General features: G+C 47.4%; 1 protein-coding gene across 6 annotated transcripts; it reads right to left on the bottom strand.

The window, feature by feature from the left end:
• Positions 1-2,097: 2,097 nt before the first annotated feature.
• cyld (cylindromatosis (turban tumor syndrome)) lies at positions 2,098-23,684 on the bottom strand. 6 transcript variants are annotated; one of them, XM_079736965.1, is made up of 17 exons: positions 23,157-23,684; positions 21,208-21,752; positions 19,923-20,231; positions 18,891-18,996; positions 15,972-16,073; positions 15,207-15,323; positions 13,229-13,626; positions 12,913-13,078; positions 12,064-12,205; positions 10,736-10,858; positions 9,458-9,549; positions 9,241-9,307; positions 8,466-8,598; positions 6,914-7,022; positions 6,401-6,519; positions 5,306-5,522; positions 2,098-4,614 (listed from the first exon to the last, which is right to left on the bottom strand). In XM_079736965.1, exons 2-17 carry the CDS (start codon positions 21,697-21,699, stop codon positions 4,430-4,432), a joined length of 2,877 nt encoding a protein of 958 aa, XP_079593091.1. In that variant the 5' UTR covers positions 21,700-21,752; positions 23,157-23,684; the 3' UTR covers positions 2,098-4,429. The 6 variants fall into 6 exon arrangements, with proteins under 6 accessions (XP_079593091.1, XP_079593090.1, XP_079593093.1 ...); XM_079736964.1 differs by having other exon boundaries at positions 15,972-16,106; XM_079736967.1 differs by lacking the exon at positions 15,972-16,073.
• Positions 23,685-25,333: the final 1,649 nt, after the last annotated feature.

Consider the following 25,333-nt stretch of genomic DNA (forward strand, 5'->3'; position numbering starts at 1 on the left):
GTGTGTGTGTGTGTGTGTGTGTGTGTGTGGGTGTGGGTGTGTGTGTGTGTTGGGCCCTTACGTAAAGGAGAAAGTTGTGAAGAAGTTAAGGCAATGCTCGCTTTCGGAACTAGGGAGTGAAATAGTTTGGTGCACTGCTGCTTCTTAAAACTGCTGACTCCTGAACTAAGTCATCAACGTTTAATGGTTGTTACTCTCTCTTGCTTTGTGTGATTATTTTATACAAACTATGTTTTCTTTATTAACTATTGTATTAAAAGCTTTAAATCCCATACTACTAGTGTACTGAGGGTTCTGCCCTGAACACTAACAAAGAAATAACGACAGCTTCTCATACGTTTTCTGATTGAAAAGACAAGGCGGCATTGATGCCTGTGACCAAAGCAAAACATGAAATTAGATCACGTTAAAGAGAAATACAAAATAGTCCGGATAAAAGTAAACTTTACAATGGAAGTCTCTTATGGTGATTGATTAAGCGCTAAGCTCATACCTTCAGCGATTCACATTTGAGTTTGATTGCGGTACTTTGACTTCATCAGTATCCAACCTTTGATGCCACTAAATAAAAGTGGTCATCACAACGGACTTAAAACAGCCCCAAAGTAGTATATTGGGTTAGGCGTGATTGGCTTGGAATTGTTCTTGTTCGACTTCTTTTCATCTTTATTGCCGGAAATCACTGTTTTCCTGTTGTCTGAACGATCTAGGACATTTACCTTCCCTGGGCCGCTGATAGGCTCTCCATATTTACGGCAGTGTTTTTTTCCCATGGGAATGACCATAGCTTAAGCTAAACGCTAGTTGTCCGCACTGCTGTGTGTTGCATTGGCAGCAAACATTTCTAGTTTGTTTTATATGACCGTGTTTACTAGTGGGGCATTTCTCTTCCAAGGACCAGAGTACATGGAATGGATGTGAGAACCATTGCCGGGCAATCTAGGCAAGGTTATAAAAGAACAAAACAGTCCCATATTCCATTAGTGAGAAAGAACAAGGAAGTCAGACATTTGACATATTTTCAAATCAGCCCCAAAATAAAAAGTGTGTGCACCTGAGTGTTTGTTGTGAGAGGATTTAACCGACTAAGGTCATTCCGAGTAAAAGGCCTGTTATGGGCAAATCTGAATGAATGAAAACAATGGGCAACTTATTGTGTCACATCCTCCCTGCCCCTTTGTTTGGGTTTGATACTGTTGTGGTGAATGACAATCTGAAGACGGGGTTATGATGTTTCCTGATCGTTTGTTTGTTTCGGGGTGTGTGTGTGTGTGCGTGTGTGTGTGTGTGTGTGTTTGTGGGTGTGTGTGTGTGTGTGTGTGTGTGTGTGCTTGTGTGTGTGTGTGTGTGTGTGTGTGTGTGTGTGTGTGTGTGTGTGTGTGTGTGTGTGTGTGTGTGTGTGTGTGTGTGTGTGTGTGTGTGTGCCAGCGTGGGGTCAAGGTGTATATGGACACTGGATGTTTGTCATAAACAAGGCCTAGCCCAAAGAGGTCCATCTGCTTTGATTGTATTTAGCTATTCCCACCCCTAGGGGCCCCGAGCGGGAGTGAGAATAACAATACTTGGGCCCATCTGCTCCCATAGAACCGGCCCGGGCTAAATTATCGCACGCTACGAGCGGCTGGCATATGCTGTGATATAAAGCTTCAAGAGGGCATTGTGTACCAGCTGTTGTGTTGACAAATACTTATCTGGCAATTCTTAAGTCAGCTTGCTAAGCTGGTTTCAAGTTTGACTAGAAACTACACCACGGGAAGGTGTGGTGCGCCGTTCCTGCGGCGGAGATGCATCCATAATACACTCAGATTCATACGCGGTATGTTTTCTTAAAGACAGTCCGGGGAATTGGGTCACCGGCGATGGAACTTAATCCCAATATATAGGACACACAAGCATCTTAAAACGGCCAAGCGGTAAAAAAACAGGCCGTCGTTTTAAATCTTTATCCCGCTGTGGGCTGACATGTTACCAGCAGCTTGATATCATATTGTTGTGTTGTTCAACTATTTACAGTCAAGTGGATGATCCCTGTCTTCACGGGACTTACTGGAGGATGATCGGTGTAATGCGGGATTAAATCGGTCCACTAGGCGTGCATTGCGTACCTTTCAAAACGGGTTTTATTTTAGTTAACATTTAGAGGAACATCACTGAAATTAATTTCCACCCGACACATCGGTCTACACTGTAGATGAAAGAAGGAAAGTCCCATCTTCTGTCGGGAGACTTGTGCGTTCCCCATGTCAGTGACAAGCATTTAAGTTCAGCAGTGTAGAACGAGTTCACACACACCGCGCCCCCCTCTCCACCCTGCGGGGCGCCCGGCTGGGGAGGGGGGGGGGGGGGGGGGAACAAGCATCTGGGAGTTGTAGTTTCCCGAGACCTCATTCCTTATGAGCCTCAACAAATTTGTGCCTTGATGGGAATCCAAACCAGGGAATGTGATTTAGAATGTATTTCTGCTGGATTATTGGACAATTGTATCGATATCCCACCCCTCAAAATGTTTTGACATGAAACAACATTGTCTCAATACTTCGGTATGCATGTATTTTGTTCGTTATGCATGTTGAGCATAACTATCGTATTATCAAGCAGGTTCCTCGACCTGGTCAAAATCGTCATACAATAGAGTTTAGAAGTGTTTTAAATATATAGATATACTGCATATATTTAACCCTGCAGGCTCCAAGGTGTCCAGCCTTGCGCCCGCTCGGTTCCCCGTGGCGTCCTCGGGTTAACATTCAGTAGTTCCATGGTACAGTCCACCCCAACTCACAACTCGCACGTGTAGCGAGGGAGCATCACTGTATCGCCACGATTCTTCAAAAACGGGAAAGACAGGTTTAAGATTAAGTTGATTATACTATAATAAATAAACGATCACAATCGCGTATAAGTCATCTGTTGCACGGGGATGGATGGATGGATGGATGGATGGGTGGATGGATGGGGGAAGGTCTTATGAGTTTTGTTTTTTTTGTCTGAAAGGCAGCGATAGCAAAATACTTCCACGTTTCTCCACTGTGTGTAGGCGTTATCACATCGACTGGAGAGATATAGCGATATAGATCTGTAAACTTGAAATGCAATTTAGATTCAGTTAACTCAGGATTCTTCACATCACACTGTTAATTTATGAGTACTAGAAATTGTTTCTATTTCCGCTGGTGCCTCATCTCAGTAACCTGGGAGCGGCCAGAGACCTCCATCCATATACAGCGGTAGCCATTGTAGAATAACCCCTTCTCTTGCCTTTAATACCGGTGATTTTTTGTCTCGAAAGCTACGGTGTACGATAAAACCAAACCCATATATATTAAAATACACAACTCTGGAATATCATATTTGACAGATCACAACCGCTGACTGGCGCAAAATTGAACCAATGGTCTTCCGTTCGTCCCCTCCTGAAACGCAGCATTTGATTGGCACTCATGCAATTAAGTGGGACTCATACAATGGCTACATCTGTACAATTTCAGCTCCAAAAGAAACATGTTGTAAAGGACATCTACTGGGCACGATGGAAGAATGTCGTTGTCGAACATGGTCGATGCGGTTGTACAGTGGGTCCACGTTTATACTGTTGACGGCAAACATGTTACACAGTGAGAGACTTGATGCTACCGGGGAGAGTTCCCACACACTCGCAGGCGGGCCGGGTGAAGGTGGTGGTTGGTGGAGTTGTTTTTGTTCTCGGAGTCCTAATGGAAAGCCCTCCCTTCCAAACAGTGATGAGGGACGGCAGGACCTCCCTTCTCCTCGAGGTAAATGAGGTGGCCCCCGGTCATCACGTCTTGTTTTTATTCCACGTGTCTGGTCAGCAGAGATGAGCTCCCCAACACCTCCCCCACACACACACACACACGCACACGCACACACACACACAGACACGCACACGCACACGCACACACACACACACCTCCTTCCTATTCCGAGGGCCTCTGAGGGGTCCCTATCGGCAGCGTCCTTGCTCTTTGCCCCCCAGCGGCAGCCTGCATGTGAGGCACAGGGAGGCTGGTATGGCCTCAGCGCGAAGCGGGCAGACACTTCCTCCACCACCAGCCAGTGGCTGCTCCCCCCTCCTGCCCAGCCCTCTCTCTGCTGCTGCTGCTGCTGCTGCTTCCCCCAGCTCTGAGCGGCCCTCTCTTCCGCCTGACACACCGGAGGGAGGGAGGATGAAGGGGAGCTTCGGCGGAGGGGAGAGCGAACGGAGAGGGAGAGAGAGGGCCACTCTCTGAACCACACCCAAACCCCCCACCTACCACACCCACACCGAAGGGGCCCGGCGGGTGTGGTTCCCGTCGGTCTTCCTCGCGCGTCTCTGGACGGGGCTCTTGTCCTCGAGGGTGGAGGTGGTCGGGGGTGTAGGGGGGTGGTGGTGTTGCGGGGGGCGGGGGGGGGGGGGGGGGGGGGGGGGGGAGGTCTACTTGTACAGGCTCATGGTGGGGCTCTGGTACATGCACATGTAGGCGTCGCAGAGCAGCCGGCGCGCCTGGCCCTGGATGCTCTTGGGGTCCAGCGCGTGCAGCTCCTCGGGGCTCATCTTCAGGTAGGCCCCCACCTCGGGGCACGCCGACACCTGGGGGATGTTGAAGCCGTTCTGACCGCCTGGACACGGCACACAGAGACAGACAAACACACACACACACACACACACAGACAGACACAGTGACACACACACACAGACACAGTGACACACACACACACACACACAGACACAGTGACAGACACAGAGACAGACACACACACGCACACACAAAGACAGACACACACGCTCACACACACACAGACACACGCACACACACACACACACAGAGACACACATCAGAATTAGTTGCATTCCAGTACGCATTATTTCACAGAACAATTCTGATTTCATATTTTTGTATCGGCACAGAGCAGGATGGGGATGGTTTGCTGCAAAATAACAATTAATACATTTGATCAATTTACACTTTCCATCAATTAAAATGTTCGACCTTATTCTTCCTAAAATACCGTACTGGTAAAAATAAAAAATAAAGATTTAATGTATTTCATTTTTAATAACTATTTTTACATATTTAACATAATAAAGAGCAGTGTCAAACAATCTTCCACCTTCCAACAATAAAATGTGGCCTGAATGTCCAGGGTGGCTCGTGCTGCTTTTCCCTCTACACGTCCTCAAGGTCCCCACCACAGCCACACTCCCCTGCTCCAGGTCACGATGCCTCAAGTGGCAGCCCCCAACGCACCTTCACAACCCACCACCGCCCCCCTCCCCCAGCGCCGGCCCTGCGTCGCGCCCCCCACGCACCGTCGCGGTCGGCCATGCTGTCGAAGAAGAGCCAGGCCGAGTCGGCGGCGCCGTACTTGACGAAGGCCACGTAGTGGCTGGTCTCGATGCACAGCACGGCGAACAGCTCCATCCGCTGGCGGGGGAAGCTGCCCTGCCGCCCCTGGCCCTCCTGCAGCTCCTTGGGGAGGGACAGCTTACCGTGGCGGTGGCTCTTCCTCTTGGGGTGCAGGTGGACCTACGACACACACACACACACACACACACACACACACACACACACCCAAAAAGTGACAGAGACAAACACACACAATCATGCAGACCGACATACACACACAACCACACACACATAACCAAGGAGAGGGACAGACACACAATCAAACAGACCGACATACACACACAACCACACACATAACCATGGACAGAGGCACACACACACACACAGGATTAAATTGTGTGAGGGAAGCAAAATGGAATGCAGCCCCTTTTTTGTGTAATTTTTTTATTAATGGTATGAAATAGGTAGCAAAATGTTTCTGTTCCATAATAAATAAAGGAAAATCATACATCTTAGCACATATTGTTTTTTTTTGCATGCTGGGAATAAGGATGTTGAAGCCAAAATAGAAATGTGGAAACATTTAAAAGAGCGAAGGAATTATTAAGGGTAAATGATACATCCTTCGAGATCGGCCTACAAAAACATCCTGTGGTAAAGTGATGAGTAAATAGACTGACAATAAATAGATATAAACACAGAGGCCAGACGGTCTGTTTAGTCTGGTCCGTGGAGTAAAACTAAGTTGTTAACATCTGCAAACAGAGAGCATGTTCTGTTTCAACTCGGTAAGAAGAGAATGGTGGAACGTATCGCTGTTAAAAGGTTTGTGTATTCACCTCGTAAACATCAAGAGGCACAGAAACAACAACAGCACAAGATAATCGTACACAGGACTCCGTTCGCGGACCATTGTGTGAAACTATACCGTTCTCCGTCGAACAAACAGCCCGTGAGACGAGTTATTCCCTGGAGTTTGGCACCACCAAGTGGCCGAGTGCGGTACATCAGCCGCCTCTAATTATCTTTGACACTGCGGCGCCCTCTGTCTCTCATACCTGGGTATTGCACTTGTCACAGAACTGTTTGATCTTCCCGGCGGTGATGTCTCCGTCTTCGTAACACTCACGGCATTCGTGGAGGGCCAGACCTCCGCAGATACGGCACTCCCTTGGGGCTGGAGGACATAAAACACACCGGATTAGACAAGTCTGACTGGGAAACACAAAGTGTAAGGGTCAGTATGGCTGTGAAACACACAGTGGTAGACCAGTCTGTCTGTGGAACACACAGTGTTAGTGCAGTCTTGCTGTCACTCTAGAGGACGGCCCTTGGAAAACACTGCTGGCCCCTGTGGTCGGGGGGCTAGGAGGAGAGAGCTACCTCATCAGCTGCACTGCATCTCAATGGAGGTTTGTTGGTCAGGTAATCAACCCCCCCACACACACACATATAGGCAGACAGGGTAGAACACACACACGTATCTTCTCTCTCTCTCCATCTGAACTTTCCTCATCGTCAGTATGAAGCACCAGTAGTGACAGCCTGAGACAGACACTGAGTGATCTTACTGTCTTCCAGTAGGTCTGTGATGTCCAGCTCCAGCGAAGGGAAGATCTTGTTGAACATTTTGAATTCCTTTCCAAAGCGGGGCATCTGGATGATAAGGCAGGAAGGGGCCTGAGAGGGGAAGGGGAGAGAGGAGAGAATACATAGAGAACAGGCATCCCAATGAACAGCTCTCACTGCATCCAGGGGAAATTAAACTCATTTTGAGGTTCAATAGGGTTAAGGGATATTTTCTGATAGAACAGTATATCACGGTCGTAAAATAAAATGATATGATAAAAAAAATGAAAAATAAAAATTAAAGTACCAATGAATAAAAAAAAAAAAATGTATTGTTTCAAGCACTGATTTCATTGTTAAAAACCCATATTTCTCGTCCTGCCACTGATGTGGTCGCGGTCAGCTGTGGTCATCTGATGCCGGAGCAACAGTGGGATGTGGCTGAGCACGAGGCAGCAGGCGAGAGAGTAAAGGCCAAACAATGGCAGCTAGTGTTACCGCTGAGAGTTCCCACTGGGAACGGATACAATCCCATGGCAGACATTCAGAGTAGAGGAAGAATTTATCACAATGTTGAAAACAGATCAGATGTGCGCTAAAGAGTAAAATGATGTCTGAAACTATATTTGGATACATGCAAATCATTAGCCTTATAGCAAAATTGCCTACGTCATATTTTAAGGTTAATCTTGTTATAAGTGTCAAATGTGCCTGAGGCAAAAGGATGACTTATGCAGATAGTGATTATGGTATGTAAAAAGCATGCTGTTGGCTTAGGATATAGTCAATGAGGCTCAGTGAATCAGCAGGTTCGGATAGATATTATAATTTGGCCAAAATATGACTTCTGCACATTTTGTTATGAGGCTAACGATACGGAGACATATGGAGAAGACATGTGATATACGAGTCTATGGCTGTTCTGAAGCTGGCTGGGTGGCTCAATCTCCTGGTGAAACTGCTAGTCAGAATCGCCCCGATATAACTAAATAAGGCTAATCCATGTACAATGCTGATTTAATAACTCCTTTTAGCTTGCAGGCCTAGCCTACTAGTACAACGTCTTGAATAACAAGCTTATACAGATCAGTATTAATAGCTTGTCTATCACTCAAACAAGCCTAGTAGCCTTATGCTGGATTCATGAATCGGTTTAAGAATGAAACAAGACCGGGGAAGAGAGATTTTCAGATGAATGCTTCCCCCCTTTGGCAGAAGAGAGCATTGCAGCTCAAGGTTGCTTTTTTTGATGGTAGAACCATTAACCTCAACGTTTTTAAGAAATATATATCGGCCAACCCTGGTGATAAAACACAACTGAAAAACGTTTTTCACAATACACAGTATATTAACAACATCTCCATAACTATACTAGACGTTTAAAAAAAGGGAAGTGGAACTTCTCCAAGATGAACATTAGGGTTCAAATTGTGCAACAGATCTGGCATCATCCAGTCAAGAATAGGATTAAGGTTACATTAGAGTTATTATTTTGTAACTGATCTGTCATCATCCAGTCAAGGGGCAGCCACGCTTTTCTAAGACGACCCTCACCTCGGCGAACTTGAGGTCGCTGTTGATGAAGGACCACTCCAGGAGCTGTTGGCTTGTGGGGACCCCCACCTTGTCCCTCTTGTCCATGAAGATCTGGTAGAAGTAGCAGTCCTGGACCTTCTGCCCGGCCGACCTGCAGGGCACACGTCTCCCTTTAGAGAGGTTCACCAGGAACATCTCATGGACGTTCAGGAACCTCTCTAGAAAGGCTCTCAACTTCAATACCCGCCCCACAACAGTTAGATAACTAGTTAGTTAACTAGAAACGCACGGAGGCTCTGCTTCTTTTTACGACTCATGTGAATCAAATCGGGGCGTCTATCAAATCATGAGCACTAAAGTATTTTATTTAGATCTCAGGGTTACTAGGATCTAGATTACGCCCGTTATTGCATGTGGGTCCACTGGGATGGAAAGTTTGACCAACAGCTGGTGGCCAGTTTTTTTATTTTTTTATTTTATGAATTGTGCTGGCTGTGTTGACTACTGTTTTCAAACTAAATTACCACTCTGGGAAAATGAAGACTATCCAATCCATTATGAAAAAGACTGCCACGGCCACCAGGGTGTGAGTTTGTGATGGCCGATACCCAGTTTTGTTCCCAATATATAAACACATCTGCCAAATTTGGTGCTTTTATCACAAAATGACCAATTGCTTTCTAATGTTGAGCTTTGCAGCCCCAGTACTGTGAGTGCGACGGTCAGGAGAAGGTCGGGGCCTCGGTGTCAGAGACAGCCCTACCCCAACGAGACGGAGCGTATGCCCACTGACCTCAGCTTGAGGAGGGGGTCCACCCTCAGTATGTGGTGGAAGAGGATGTTGAGGAACTCCTCCGGGTCTGAAACATATATAGGTTAAAAAATCTTTAATATGATCCATAAGCACTTTACATTCAAGTCCGTTGACCTTCGATGGATGAATGTAAAATATATATAGATGGAAAGCTGACTGATATTGGGTATTTGTAATCATTGTTTGTATCTGTCACCTTTCTCTTCCGACGTGAACCCAGACGCTGCCTCCATCTTCTCCAGGATCCTCCTCAGCTTCATCACCTTAGTGGCACACACGTACCCATGTCTGAAAAACACAAACACTGTAAGCAACACACGTGGCCGTGTCTGAAACACACACATAGACTGTAAATAACATCTACCCTACACATTAGACATATTTTTAGGACAAGACACAAGTATTTAAGTAAGGAAATCGACATGTCTGCAAGACATGAAATTACTGTCTCACATCTGCTGCAATCTTAAAGCTATTTTCCAGACCATTTCTTACTCAAGACATAAGGGGAGAATTATTTCCCATAATTGACATAGATGTCTGTTGGGCCAAATGCACGTCATGTGGGTTATATTAACTCATGCTACATTAAAACACACCATCTGCAATTCCCCATGACAGCAGGGAAGGCTGTTAGCCTGTAATCCACTGTGCTCCACTGGTTCACACAGGGTGAAACGTGTGTGCCTAAATTACAATAAATCATTATTGGAGGGTCATGCAAGGTCGTATTTGCCCTTCCAATAAGATTTATGTTTTTATCATAGAGTAGTAGTTAAAAGGTTCTATAGGTGAGATTAAAGAATCATTATTTGAGGGTCATTTGTTAGAAATGCCACAGCCATCCATCAAAGTTTAGACTGATTATCCATTTCAGGCGGTCTGCACCTGCCTCTGCATGAGACTATTTTGATTTTGGACCACTCCTGCCTCCTGATTGGTTCAGGGCATCTCTGCCCTGATTGATTCAGGGCATCTCCGCCCTGATTGGTACAAGGCATCTCTGCCCTGATTGGTACAAGGCATCTCTGCCCTGATTGGTTCAAGGCATCTCTGCCCTGATTGGTTCAAGGCATCTCTGCCCTGATTGGTTCAGAGTATCTCTGCCCTGATTGGTTCAAGGCATCTCTGCCCTGATTGGTTCGGAGCATCTCTGCTCCAAACCGATTTGAGGCATAGACGGCAACGGTATCATATCACTGTATGTTGATTTTATCTTCTAATTTCTGTCTTCTAAAGACTGTGGAACCATGGGTGAACATGTCTGTATGCTAGACACTGAATATTTCGGAAGGCTTTGTATTTTTTTTTAACTCTTTGTTTGTCTGTTTGTTGATGTTGCTTGTACTGATATGGATCCACCCTGGGTCTGAAATAAAGAATTATATCTATACCGTTCATACCGTACACCCCTACTTTAAAGGCCTGCGTCCTACTGCAGGTTTAGGGCCGGTGTCGGGGTGCTGAGACTCACATGCGCAGCGGGTTGACGATCTCGGTGCGCAGTAGCTCCTGGGTCTCGCGGTAGTACTCCACGTCGGTCTTGGAGCGCGGCCGCAGCAGCACCGTATCCAGCACCGAGCTAAAGGAGAACAGACTGGGGGGGGAGACAAGGTATGTCAACACCGCCATCTTCACTGGAACATCAACAACACCAGCTAAGGATACTTGAGCTACACGAAGAGAACACACCAGACGATTGTTGTTTGCTTCAACAGAGCATGCATTTCCAAACTTCACTTTAATATTTCCATTTCAACTCATTTCAACTTTTCTCTCGAGGAGGCACGAGGAGAAAAAAAACATCAGTTTGCTATATCGGGGCAGAAATGGGAAGGGTGCTGCGTTGGGTGGCGGATGATCATTTTCAAACTACATTGAAGACACATAGCTATAGCCCAGAGGAGCTTTCAATTACTAAAATGAAATGTGAACATAGGAAGCCCTGTTTGCTATTTTTGTGTGTTGCTTTAACAAGAGACATCAATACATATGCCTTAAGCATTTCCCAGAACACATCCTAAACAAAGTCCAAATGGACACTGATTGGACGTCTAAAACAAAGTAGACTTCCGAAAACCCCCACATCGGGAACATCGCTGTGCATTCCTGTGCATCTGTTTACAATAAACAATGGAACCCTGTTCCACTTCCTGTTTCCTCTGCTGGATTTAAACACAGATGGCCAGGAGAGAGGAGAGAGGGGAGAGAGGGTGGATAGTCAGAAGAGGGTAAAATCCAGGTAGGAGAAGAGAAGAGAGAGAGGGGGGAGAGAAGTGAAAGAGAGAGGGGGGAGAGAAGTGAAAGAGAGAAGAGAGAGAAGGGAAAGAGAGGAGAGAGGGGAGAGAAGGGAAAGAGAGGAGAGAGAGCACAAACACCGGAAGAGGTAGTCCAGGTAGCAGGAGAAGAGGAGAGAGAGGGGAGAAAGCGGAGAGAGGGGTGAGAGAAGAATGAGAGAGGAGAGAGAGGGGAAGGAGGGGAGAGAGAGGGGGAGACAGAGGACCGACCACAAGAGGGTGGGGTCCAGGTAGCAGGAGAAGAGGATAGAGAGGCGAGAGAGGAGAGAGAGAGGGGGGAGAAAAGGAGAGAGTGAGAGGGGAGAGAGAGAGGGGAGAGAGGAGAGAGAGGGGGGAGAGAAAGGAGAGAGGGAGAGGGGAGAGAGGAGAGAGAGGGGGGAGAGAAAGGAGAGAGAGAGAGGGGAGAGAGAGAGGGGAGAGAGAGAGGGGAGAGAGGGCGCCAACCAGAAGAGGGTGGGGTCCAGGTAGCAGAAGAGAGAGGAGAGGGAAGAGAGAGAGGACCGACCAGAAGAGGGTTGAGTCCAGGTAGCAGGAGTTGTAGTGCCCCTGGATGCCCTTCTTCTTGCCCACCATGACGTCCAGGCCGTCGTGCTCGGTGCGTGGGGGCGTGTTCTCATGGACCACCTCGCTCAGGTACCCTCCGAACGCTACAGCAGGAGACAAAGGGGGTCAGCGCTCAGGAACTACAGGTTGATCGGGGAGGCTAAGAACGTTGCATCATTTGGGTTCTTTTTTTTTTTACTTACTTTATTCACAGTGTTTTTATGTCTTTCTGCTCTACCTTTAGAGCTGTGGTTTTTGTGAGCTACTTATTGTAAAGTGAGTTAGAACAGGAAGTGCAAGGAAGTGCAAGACACATCAAGTTTTTGCTTTTGTTATTTGGCAAAACATTTGAATGAAGATTTGCATAGAGGTCAAAAAGTAAGCAAGTAATTTCTTGTGTTTTCTCTCTAAAATATTTAGTTCTGCAAAAGTTCAAAATGATTTCACTCGGTACAACCGTTAAATAATGACTTTACCGAAAATAATTTTGTGAAACAAGTTAGAAATTGAACAAAAGGCGACACATTATAAAAAACAAATTAACTAATGCAAAAATGTAATGTCTTTCAGGCTACGTCAAGAATACAAGAATGAGTACAATAGTGAGAAAGTGGGATCTGAATCACACTTGTATTTGGATTCTATTTCGGCGTACAAATGTGTTCACAGGTTCTCACACCTTCGACGGTGCTCACACCGACAGTCAGCAGCCACAGTTCCATTTCCGTTAAGTATTTTCACATCTAAAACTCTTGTGAAGCATCCCCGTTCAAAAAGAAACCCCACGAGGCTGTCTGAGGGGACGGCTCACCGATAGAGTTGCAACGCTCAATAGGGTTGGAGGAGTGGTGCAGCGAGGGGAAGCGGGAGTCGGGCCGGCAGCACTTCAGCTTGACGAACAGGGCCTTCTTGGGGGGGCAGGTGAAGTATCGCGTGCCCTTGAAGGTCCCGTCGGTACACCCCACGCACTCTTCCTCCTGGGATGGGGGGGGGGGCGCGACAGGTTAACTCAAACGTCGACCCGACCCTGCAAATTCCCATCCCTATACGAAACATTATTTCATGCGTGCGAGTGAATAAATAGCATCGCCTCCATTAAGTGCAGAAGAGCGGGGCCGCTGCCTCACCAGCTCCAGGCCAGCCAGGGGCTCCAGCAGCCCGGGGGGGAGCCCCACCCAGCGGATCACCCCGCACAGAGGGGGATTCTCCTTCACCTCCACCAGGGAGCCCACCTCCAGGCCCGGCTGGCCGCGCGGCGGCGTGGAAGGCCGCGGCGATGAGGGCGGGGCCCCGATGGACTGCGGCGGCAGGTCGGGCTGCTCGCCCATCACCGACCCCACCGACAGGGAGTTCGGCCCCTGGCTTATGCTGCCATTGGGCCCCGGCTTGCGGTTCAGGCTGAAGGGCAGCGAGTGGAACTTGTTGTCGCTGGACAGCGAACCGGGCGCCGGCACCCTGGAGGGCGGCGAGGCCTGGCTGAAGTCCGGCGGCGTGTCTGTGAGAGACTTAGCAGGGTCCTCTCCGACTGATGGGACGGGGGGGGGGGGGGGGGGGGGGGGGGAGACAACCGAGAGGAGAGTCAGACGCTCATCATCTCAGGACCGGCTGAGGTGTATTCCCTAGACGTTTATCTAAGGTGTATGTGACAGAAAAATGAAGAGGCTTCATGGATCAGCTTCAAACATCGACACGAGACACAGCGGAGCTTCACGACACCAAGATAAGGAAACGAGCATTGAAAAGAAGAGCACCAAATGAAAAGGGATGGAAGTGATGACGATGCGATGAGGAAACAATAAGAACCGTTAATGGGGAACCAAAGAAACAACACCAAGTGGGAACAATGGAGCCGGTTCCTCCCCTGTAACACCCACACACACCCACATACAAACGCTGCAGATGAATCCTCAGGGAGGTATAGAAACACATACATTTGATCACTTGCTCAATTTTAGTTGCTTGGTTTGTTACAGGATATATGGACCGCTTTCTTTGCATGTGCCTTCAAACAGCTTATGTAAAGAAATGTAATGCAGGTTTATAATGCACCGTATTTAGCTTGGAGTTCTCATCCGTCTCATGGTTGAGAGCGCAGTCTACATTGCAGTGTTTTCCTGCGTTTTGACCTTTACAGAAGAGAACTGCACGTCCATTTTTGCCTCTAACAAAGCAGAACTCGGTCTGTTGTGATTTCAATGGTGATACAGGCAACGGACAATACCAGGATAACGTACTGCCCACACCACTTGAGACGTCAACACGAGACAAAGGCTTTTACTAATGACATTTACAAAAAGGTTTCGTGCTTCACATTTCTAGACTTTCATTGACGTACAGCATTTCACAAATGTACAGTCTTTGGACACATACCGCTTTGCCTGAGATGCGAAGATAAAGACAGTCGCGCAAAAAGTAGGCAGACATTCTTAAAAGCCTTTGGGTGGAGATGGGGACAGTGCCACTGGAGAAGCTCCATGCGGGTGGATGCTTATTGTGCATGGACATGAATGACTGGACCCTGATGGGAGGGTCCTGATAGCAAGCTACTGAGAACCTCACGTTGCCCAACTCATGTGTTTTCTGGTCTTTTACTGTGTAAAGTCCATTTCTCCAATATGCATCCCAAAACGCCCAGATTTGCTGTTGTTATGTTGGGTATAGGGCTTGTACATCAGATGCATCATGGGCTTTTTTTCGTTGGCGATATTTATTTTGACAGTACTCAAGTAAGTTACAGTAATGTAAAATCCTAAATAAATTTAAATATACCGTATCCTAGGCTAATCAAAGGTTTGTTAAGCTAACGTCTCGTATGAGAATCATGTCACCCATTATGACAAATAATTTTAACATTACTAATGTCATTGCAGGATGATTACAAAACAATAACCAAAACACTAATAATACCATTAACATTCTTATGCTGTGTTACGCCACGATGTACAAGCACTTCTCCCTCTGTGATTCAGGTGAAGAGAACGCCGAACCAACCCCATTATATGTTTATAATGTTAGCCAGATGGTGAAATCCTTTGAATGAGCAGGAGCTTGCTACCAAGACAGTGACATCACATGGACAAGTGAACATCTCAGGTCCGGTTTTACCTTCATCAATGTACCATGTGCTTTTGGATTTGGGCTGGCAAGGGGGGTCAACAGAGCTGCCATTTAAAGTATAGTAAAACTCAGACTTGCTTCTACTGCCACACTGGTGACCTAAGCCTGCAAACAACACACGCAAATGTAGAGGAAGATAAATAAATACAGAAGTTATAAATAAAATGTGTATGCTGGTGTCACATCAGTGCAAATAACAAAATGACAGGTAAAAAAAAAAGTTTAAGGATGGAGGAGGATTAGAAGATGAAGAAAGCATCAGGGATTAACAAATGTGGATAGTTGCAATGCACTTATATTTAAAACACAACCTCATTCCCTTTCATCGATTTCAATGACATAAATCAAACAGGAAATGGATTGAAGATCACAAAAAAACAAGAAAAGAAAAAATGTACAACAGTTAAAGAAAGATTTTACTGACATTACATTACAAAAGTAAAACAAGTGGAAAAGAGACCGTTTGAAATTAAACTTCATGCAACACATAAAAAACGAGATAACTAAATAACTATACAAAATTGTAATATAGCTTTCGGGATAAGCCATATTGCATACATAATTGCGCAATATCAAGAAATTAGGATCCTGAACCAGACTTGTATTTTTATTCAAGTGTGCTCACACCAGTCAAGTGCTCACTTGACTGGTGTGCTCACACCAGTCAGTCAGCAGCCAAAATCGTATTTCTTTATATCTCTGTAATATTTCTGTAATATTTGTGACATTTCCGATGAATCAGCCGTGCAGTACCTTTGCTCTTTGGTCTGCTTTGGCCAGAGGAGGACTTGTCACTGATGCTGCCTTTGGGGGCAAAACTGTGCTTTTGCAGCCTTTGGTCCTGCATGGAATATTCTGCACAGCCGAAAAACACAGACCCATTAGGGCCTGTCCACACTGAATCAGGCGCTGCTGCGATAATACCAGATCGACCATTTATTTGAACGGGGGGGTCGTTTGTTTAAGATGTGACGGTGGGGGGCGCATGCCGTTTAAAGAAACCCAGCCGGCTTACGGCGAAACTTTGAAACAGAATCAACTTCTGGAGAAACGCAACCCCAACATCATACTGCAATGGCCAATCACGTAAACTGGCGATGAGACCAGGAGACGCCCACTCGAGGAGAAAGAACCATGTTTACCATGTAAACACGGTAAACTATACGTTAGCATTCCGCCGTTTACCGAGCAACGGTGACGATGGCCACCATGTGGCCTTACCAGAGCGGTACAACCCAGCCGTGAAGGACTGCTTTAAGTTCACAGCATGACGTCACACCAATGAACCATGGCGTGACACCCATACATCGTCGCTGCAGTTAACGGTGATAGCCGCAACGCCTGATTCAGTGAATGAGCCCCATTAGAGCCAGGACACAACCAGCGACCAATAAGGTCTTACCCTGCCTGTATGACCTTACAGTACCGTCCATTTTATTAACTGAACTGATATATTTAAAATTAATATATCAATGTTAATTATTATATTTAGATATATGCAGTGTGCGAAATACGGGGGGGGGGGGGGGGGGGGGGGGGTCTCGACCCCCCCGATTTACCCATGAGACCTAGCCTGGCTATTGCCAGACTAAGCTCAATTGTAGATGCACGTTGGTCTAGGGAAGCTACTGTCATTTTCCTCAGTTCAAGAGGCGTGATCATCAGGCCTAGTTCAACTGACTCTGGACACAATTGGCTGCTTGCCGCCGCATCCCTGTCGTCAATGTGATAAACCAGCCAATAGCGCGCCGGGGGGAGAAGCCGGCTTGGTGATTGGCTCCCGCAAAAACGTATCGGAAGCAGAAAGAAATGTATTGCTCTCCTCCAGACCCTTATGCAGAGAGAATTGAAACTGCGGCAGAATGCGCGGGGCTGCCCAGTCTACAGGAGATCCCCTGAAAGCCTCAAAAGCCAAATTTGAGGGGGGTCTCAAACTTTGTGAAAAAATTACAAGGTAAAATATTTTATTGTCACTTATGGTCACTTAAATGTTTTTAAGCTCACCATGTCCAGTATTCAGAACTCAAAACATGTATTCGCAAATATGTTATTTTTTGCCAAGCTGAGCCCTGTGTGTGTATGCAAATTAGCCATGTTCGCCAAACAGTAGAAAGACGTAATGTTGACAAGTCATACAAAAAACGGCTAGCAAGCGAAAGCTAAACCAGAGTGTATCACTCACACACTTTGGGTCTATTCCAACTTAAAGTAAGAGGCTATCTTTTTTAATCTTCGGCATACTGCATGGTTATGAAGGCCTTGTGGTTGGGAGTGGTCTTAGTGAAGCAGCCTAGCCTTGGAGTTGGAGAAGTTGGACCGATTGTTTACGTGCTTGCCAGAGTGAGAGAGAGACCGCGCGAGAGAGTGACCGCGCGCGAGAGAGAGAGAGACCGCGAGAGAGAGAGCGAGAGAGCGCACCTGCCGTGGTGATGTTTGGCTTGTTGTGTTAAATGTTGTCAGCATCCGCTGTGGTTGGACGAATGTGCTTTGTGTATGTGTTCAATGATGTATCTGTCTAATCGTTTTTGCTGTAAATGGATGGTTAAATAATGTCACACGATCGGTCATACTGCAGGCACTCAGTTGCAAGTGCACTGATTGCGTGCCAGTGTCCGATAGGTTATACCTGGCAATTATTCAGTTGTTGATTGCTCTTTTAAGTGCACCATATTGGTGCCAATTATTGTTGTGTTTGCATTGTAATGCACAACTTTGCCTCTCCTTGTTATAAAACAACGTGCATCCAAACAACTTTAAAAAAGTTGTTAAAGTGTTGCTTTGTAAATAGGCTACTATAGCATATTGGATTATCAAAAGATGTTGTGTGTGTGTGTGTTTTGTCATGTAGGCTATAGACTGATTGCTTGCATCCAGGAAATATTGTAATGTTATAAGACTACTGCATATTGAGAAAATTTAGATCGGTATTGCGCAACAATCGAGGGATGGGGACCCCCCCGAATATTGACGGGTATTTTGCACACTGGATATATGCATTGTTGTTTCTAGTCTTAAGCAAAGGGGTGCAAATATTTGAACTAGTTTAGTTTTAATAGCGATTTTGCTTCTGATGTCAAACTAAGTTTGCAATTTTCCACGCTGTTCTCTCTTGATTAAGACACACGTACAGTCAGCTGAAGTTGGTGCAAATTGGCACAGTTACAAAAAATGTCAATCAAAAAATAAAATACACTCCGAATACAATCATTAAACAATAATGGAGGACTATCCACTCAGTCCCTGACCTCTTCAATAAACAAGGACAAGGGAACTTAAGGGAAGTCCAAAAAAACGGCCCAAAGCAAAAAGCTTTCTTTGGGTTTGATTTCCTCCTTGTGCGCCGTAAGAGAGGAGAGGCCGAAACAAACATAAACAAATCAATACGCCAATGCAAGCAGAACAAAGAGCCTCAGAGACGCTCTCTTGACTTAAAAAAAAACAAAAACACACATGCCAGCGAGGGGCCATCATGGCCACAAAGGGGCCACTGTTCCCTCGCTGGCTGCGCGAACGCAAAACCCTCCGCGCCGGCGCTTGCTCCGGCCCCGGCGCCGGCGCCACCGCCGGAGAAGCTCCTACCGGCGTCAAAGGCTCATGATTAGACATGTTCCATGTCAAATCATGAGCCATCGATGCCGATAGGCTGCTGATAGAAAACGCTGGTTGGCTCACCTGGCATCACGTCACAGATGGGCACCAGGAGGGTGTGCTCCAGGCTGGCGAAGTTACAAAGCAGCTTCCCCTTAAACACGCCGTCCCAGTCCCCGATGGGATTGTCCTGAAACAGCATGCGACACCTTTAAGACCCGCGGCGGCCGGTCAGCATCTCGTAGGAACACCATGCCGTTTGGGTTAGATCCCAACCGGAATAACGAACAAGAAGTCTGCAGAAAAACGACTAAATCCAACTAGAAAACGCTGTGTAAATATAAATAACCGCAGCTGGAGCGAGCTCCAGTCTAAAACACATCCCACTGAGGTTCTCTTGTCAACGGTGCTGTGCTGTGAGCCCTCTCTACCTTCAGGGCGGTCTAACGGAGTACGGTTGTTGGTGCCACTAGCAAGCAGAGGCAGCAGGGAGAGGCTGGGAGCAGAGAGGGAGGCAGAGCAGTGGGCTACTCCTCGCCTCGCTGCTGGCCTTCTGCCACACTGTTGGGTCATAGCTAGCGCTGAGACTATACCTCACAGTGCGCGTGACTCTCCTTTCTCTGGATGGCTGCGATGTAATGAGAAGGCTGCTGCTGCTGCTGCTGCTGCTGCTGCTGTTGTTATTGTTGCTATTGCTACGGCTCACTATCATCAGTCTCCGTCAAATGCCTCAGCGTGTTTGCCTCGTCTGATGGCTACGTTCCCGAACCCTATTGGAACAGGTGACTGCGGACATTACCGGCTCACAAACACAAACAGAAGCAGAAGAAGACCCCAGAAGAGCAGGCAACCGCTCAGAGAACTGGGATCTGTAAACAGGACAGGGGTTTCCCTAACCAACATTTTTATGGATTTTTACACTAACATATTCTACGTATAATCTGGCTTTGGTGATAAAAAAAAAAAATCGATATCTTCCCAAAGGTCAGGAAAATCATTTTGCACAGCTGTGGGAGCCATTAAGTTGCATATTTGATCTATGGCTTCATCACTTCAGTTTAACCAGCTGCATTAGCCACAACTCTTCCATCGCTTACTGCAGCTCCGCTCTCTTACCATGTCGACGCCCACATAGTAGCCCAGGCTTTCGTTGTCAGGCAACAGGTCGCAGAAGATGATGGTGCCCCTCTCGGGCCCCTCTCTGGTCTGCACCAGGACCCTGGAGTTGATGTCCAGGGGCGGGTAGTCTTGCTCCTCCTCCACCAGGGCGACGTGGTCCACCTCCAGCTCGCCATGCTCCTCCTCCTCGTCCTCCCACAGCTCCAGCTTGTCCAGGGCCACGAACACGCCGCACTCATCCTCACAGCGGAACAGCTGGCGGCCCTGGTAGGAGCCTTCCGTGAAGCCCTGGCCACGCCCTTCCTCCTGGGGCAGGGTGAACGAGGACAGGGAGGAGGGGAGGGGGAGAGGGAGAGTAGGACGCAGGATGCCAGGAGAGGGAGATGGAGTGGGCGGGAGAGAGGGGGAGTGAGGAAGAGAGGGAGAGAGAGAGGGAAGGGGAAGCAGCCAGCCAGGAGATGTAAATATTATCGTTGTAGAAGAGCAAGAGGTCTAAGTTAGGGTGCTTGGTCAGCACTCTGCAGGAGAATCATCAGATTACAGAGGGCTTCTGATTGATTGCTGCAGTGGGCCTGTAAAAAAATATATACCTTCTGCCAATGAGTTGCAGAATTTTATATGCAAGTAATATATGCGACATGATCCAATAGTCTCATGCAGAGATGAACACAAAGATGCATTTGGAAGGATAGGACAACTTAATAAAAAGCTTGCTTGCTGATGTGGGAATAACATAACTTGATATTTAATATATTGGTAAGCGCTACGCTGAGGGGCTACTGAGACGGGATGCACCAACCACTGAAGGAATGTACACCGAGTGATGGTCAGAATGTCTGTCCCCGGTCAGTCAGTGTTGGCAGCCCACGGTGGGGACTGTGGATAAATGCAGCGTTGTGTTGTGAATGAGAAGCCCTTTGTGTTTGACTACGTTCCCCACGTTGTCACAGAAGATGCTGCATGGCAGAGGACAACCGCAAGACGGGTGGGCTGGCATTTGATTTTACGACGTAATTACCCAACGGCTGTTCTACTAACCGTGTCAGGGGGAACACCAGTGCCTGGTTGAAATTGTTATTTTGTATCTCTAGTTCTAGCAAAAAAAAAAGGATTTACATAAAATGATTTTAAAGAAAATGGCTTTTGCAGAAAGGACGTTTGTAAAATGTCTAATTTGAAATCCTAAAATGTTTTGGTGGGTGAAGAGTCCCTTCCGTGGGAACCCAAACACTGAATAGGCCGCCCTCGGACCAACCACCCCCAGAAGTCGCCCCGTTCTTACCAGCAGCTCCACTCCGAACCAGACCCCCGAGATGGCGCGGTCGGGCAGCAGCGAGCCCTTGAAGCGCACCACTCCGGGCAGCGGCTCGTCGCCGGTGCGCAGCTGAACGTGCACCTTCGAGCCGCAGTCGATGACGCGGGCACGCTCCAGCCGCGGGTTGTTGCACAGCAGGGCGTAGCGCTCCTCGCAGTTGGTGATGGGGAACAGCATCTCGGCCAGCTTCTCGTCCAGCTCCAGGACGTCCCGCTCGTCCAGGCTGAGCACCACGTTGGTCTGGTCCAAGATGCGCAGGCTCCTCTTGCCCTTGCTGGGCGGCAGCGTGCGGCCCAGGTTGTTGCGCTCCTGGCAGGCCTGCCCCAGGCTGCCGCGGGGGATGCGCAGGGTCTTCTGCGGAGGCTTCTCCACCACGCACTCCGTCACCACCATGTAGAAGCGCCAGTCCTCCCTGAAGCCCGCGCTGGGCTTCTCCTGGCTCCACAGGGCAGAGCTCATGGCTGCATGCTCCACGTCGGGTCTAACGCCGTGGGCGAGCCTGGCCGGGGGGTCTGCAGGGAGGGGAAACCCTTTAGACCGATCGCTCTGGCAGAGGACATGGGTCGTAAACTTTACTGGCGGTTTTTGGCTTTTGTTTTGTTTGTAAAGGCTTCAGGCCAAAGCACACAAGACCCTACATCAACACTAGGATTGTTGTTGGACTCATATTCAAATCACTTTTGATAAAAAAAAATGGTCTGCTAAATAACAGAATGCAACGGTAGGCAACTTGATTAAGTAGGTGCACAGTGAGCGGCAGCCGTTGTATAGCCGTGCCTACTCTACTGCCCAGACTAGTGTTTAATACACTGAGACTTTCAGTCCCAAGCTGTTGTCTTCCTTCTACCTGGAGCCCACATCCTATCAGCCATTTGCCGATTACCTACCTGTTGCATATTACCTCTATGTTTTTATCCCCCTTTGCCAGAACAGCACTGAACATTAACTGCCACGTTAAACATTAAAAACTTTGTATGGTCGTTGTCATCGTTAATTCCAAAACAAGAAAAGTATCTTTGTTGTAACCATGACCTCCAGCATAAGGTCATTAAGGAACTGCAGCTGCAACACTAACAAATTAAATAATTTATTTAGCACTAGGCCTATATCCAATGACAGGATGAGGGACAAAAGAATGAAAGCAATGGAAACAAAAAGGTCTCGATGCTTGCTTCCACTTCCAGAATGTACTATCACTGCATAAAAATGGACCAGTACATAGGCGTATATTTGGCATGTGCTGGCATCAGGGGGGCATCTCCCTCAGATATGATGAGTATGCTTGTTTTCATGAACACTATTTTGACTTGTATGCTTTGTTTGTATTCTGTTATCTCTTTCTCAAATTACCTCGGGATACGACAGCAATAGCAACGGCAACCATCTTCCCCGGGATCAATAAAGAATTGTGAGTGATACCTCTGATACAGGTTGCTGTGGTGACGGTGGTGATGGGACCACCCCTATGATGACATAGGTTATATGGGTACAATCTAAACCTGGCATGAGCGGCATCATACAGCTTGCTTGGTTTCGATATGGAAATATAAGGGAGATGCAGGGACCAGATAATGAGGTAAACAATTACCTTTTTCGACCAGCCACACCAAGAACGAAAGTGGTGTAAATGAACACACACACACACACACACTGAAATACAGTACATATCAAAGCTGGGTCAATGGCTTCCCCACTGTGCGGGGGAGACGGTCCACCGTTTACATTATAATGAGCTGCGGTGCCTTCAGCGCCTCATCTCAACAACGAACATGCAAAAGGTGTCAACGTCCCCACTGACAGCCATCACAACAATGTCATATGCTGCGGGATGCCAGCTGTGGCCTTCCAGGGCATAAGGGCAGCTAGCTTAACATTAACACGTTATGACACTCACGTCAGAGCCGCATCTCACTCACCTTACGCGGGGTTCAGTTCAGACACACGTCAGGAGCCGCCGCAGTGTGCATGGTGCGTGGGTCATCCCCGCCGGTGTCACGCCGAACAACCCGTCTCACGTTAGATGCTGCTGGTGGTTAGCTGACAGGCTAGCTAGCAGCTACACTTGTACAAAGTAGCGTTAGTAGGCTAGCGACAGCCTAGCGAACGGCTACGCACACACAGAGTGTAGCAGGCTAGCTCCGGCAGGTTAGCTCCAGTAGGCTAGCTCCAAAACGGTATCTCCAGCAGGTTAGCTCCAGTAGGCTAGCTCCAGCAGGCTAGCTTCAGCCGCCTAGCTCCAGCAGGCTAGCACCAGACTGGCGGATCTGCCGTATGCGGGCAGGCTCGCCTCCCGATAGAGACACATCTGACCCCACGTCAGGCAGAACGTGCACTACACGACATGTGGATCGATCCACGGTGGACGGGGTGCAGAAGACGACCTGACAGGACCTCAGAGGGACGTTGTGGGGCTCGTCACTCACGCCTCTGTGCTGTGCCCGGGCTGGCTGTCGGAGCGTCTGTCGGAGCGCGTCTGTGACTACGCACCACCACGGGGGTTTCCCAGGATGCGCTGAGATGGCGAGCCGGTTGAGTGCGTTAAACGTCAACGCCGGGGCTTTTTAGGCATTGCTCACATGTTTTGCATATGCCATACTGGTGTGATATGGGAGCTCCACCACCAGTTCCACTGTAGTTCCAGGCGCATTATGTGTGTGAAGGGAGAAGTGAAGTGTACTGTTCAGTGTGTGTTCGAGTCACTTGTCGGCGGAACAATGTGTTGGTATTGATTGGTAGTATTGATCATACTGGGGTCATGAATACTATCTACTGTGTCAACAAACAACTATGTCATGGAGGTTCAAGAAGTTGAACCTTGTTGTAGAAACTCCTGGTAATACTCTATGGCCTGTGTGATACTACGGAACGGAGATGGGTATATGATGGAAAAACACAGGGTTTCATCACCATCGCCCTGCACCGTCTTCTCGCGCTGTCTGAAATGTAAAGCCCACACTAGGAGGACCAGTGATGCGGTTGCCAGGAGCAACGCGGTGGTCCAGCTGGGATCTCTGCTCTGCTGCCTCTCCTCCGGGGTTTCTTTGTAAAAGCAGCAAGGGAGAAAGACTAAACTAAGTTTTATTTATTGATTATTGTATCAGATGTCTCAACGTCCTAGTTTGTGCTGTGATCTCGGTCTATGTGCAGCCTTCAGCGCTTACGTTTCACCCTGGTTTGTTGGTGAAAAGGTAACAGTTCTAATATCGGTCTAATAGCAGAAAATGCCTATGGCCAAAAGGATGCAGTTCTGAGGCACAACCACTAGATAGAGCTATTGCCTTAATGCAGGTTAAGATATTGGCGTCAGATTATTGGAACATAAAACATATTAAAAAACATTAGGACCTAATTATTTAAAACCAATTAATTTTGTTAAGTAGTTTAAATTTGTAGCTTTGATGAAACATCATACTTACAAGTGATTAAAGGACCCCTCAAGACCTTTTGCGGTGATTTGGCCGAGAGAGCATAGTCTTAAGACCTTTGCGTGCATTGACTAAGAACGTTATTTTCTTTCTATTTTGCCTTAATCTTTATTTTTGAAATATTTGGTTGAATCTGTTATGGAACCAGGGTTGTTAATAAATGAAGATATTTTTATTTGTTCATCTCATCTGGACATTCCATTTTCTCAACTTATAAAAGTGTATATAAACAGCCCAAGGGTGATTCACACCAAGAAACAATGGACATCGTGGGCACTACAGTTATTATTTTTAATAAAAAAAATGTTTATGGTTTGTTCCAAGTTTCTGGTATAACAGAAATTCCTCTTCCCAGAGGGATACAAGATACTTTCAACACCGCCTACCATCCTGCTATCTCTGTTTTGCCTCAGATCTGCTGAACCTCGGTAAAACCTAACGAGAGTGCATTGTACTATTGGAGTGAGCTGACCTGAGACCTCTTCCAGGGTGTACTTCAGAATCAAAACTAGAAAGTTCTCAAAGGAAGAGGACTCAGACCGGGACACTATGCAGCAGATTAGGGCGTGGCCGTACGAGACGGAGACCCCCTGGAGGGCGCGCATCCTCGCGGCACTGCGGCACAACGTTTGGGCATGCGTGAGCGTGTCGTCGGCCCGCGTTTCATG

Source organism: Pollachius pollachius (assembly GCF_949987615.1).
Source record: "Pollachius pollachius genome assembly, chromosome: 5".
NCBI lineage: Eukaryota > Metazoa > Chordata > Actinopteri > Gadiformes > Gadidae > Pollachius > Pollachius pollachius.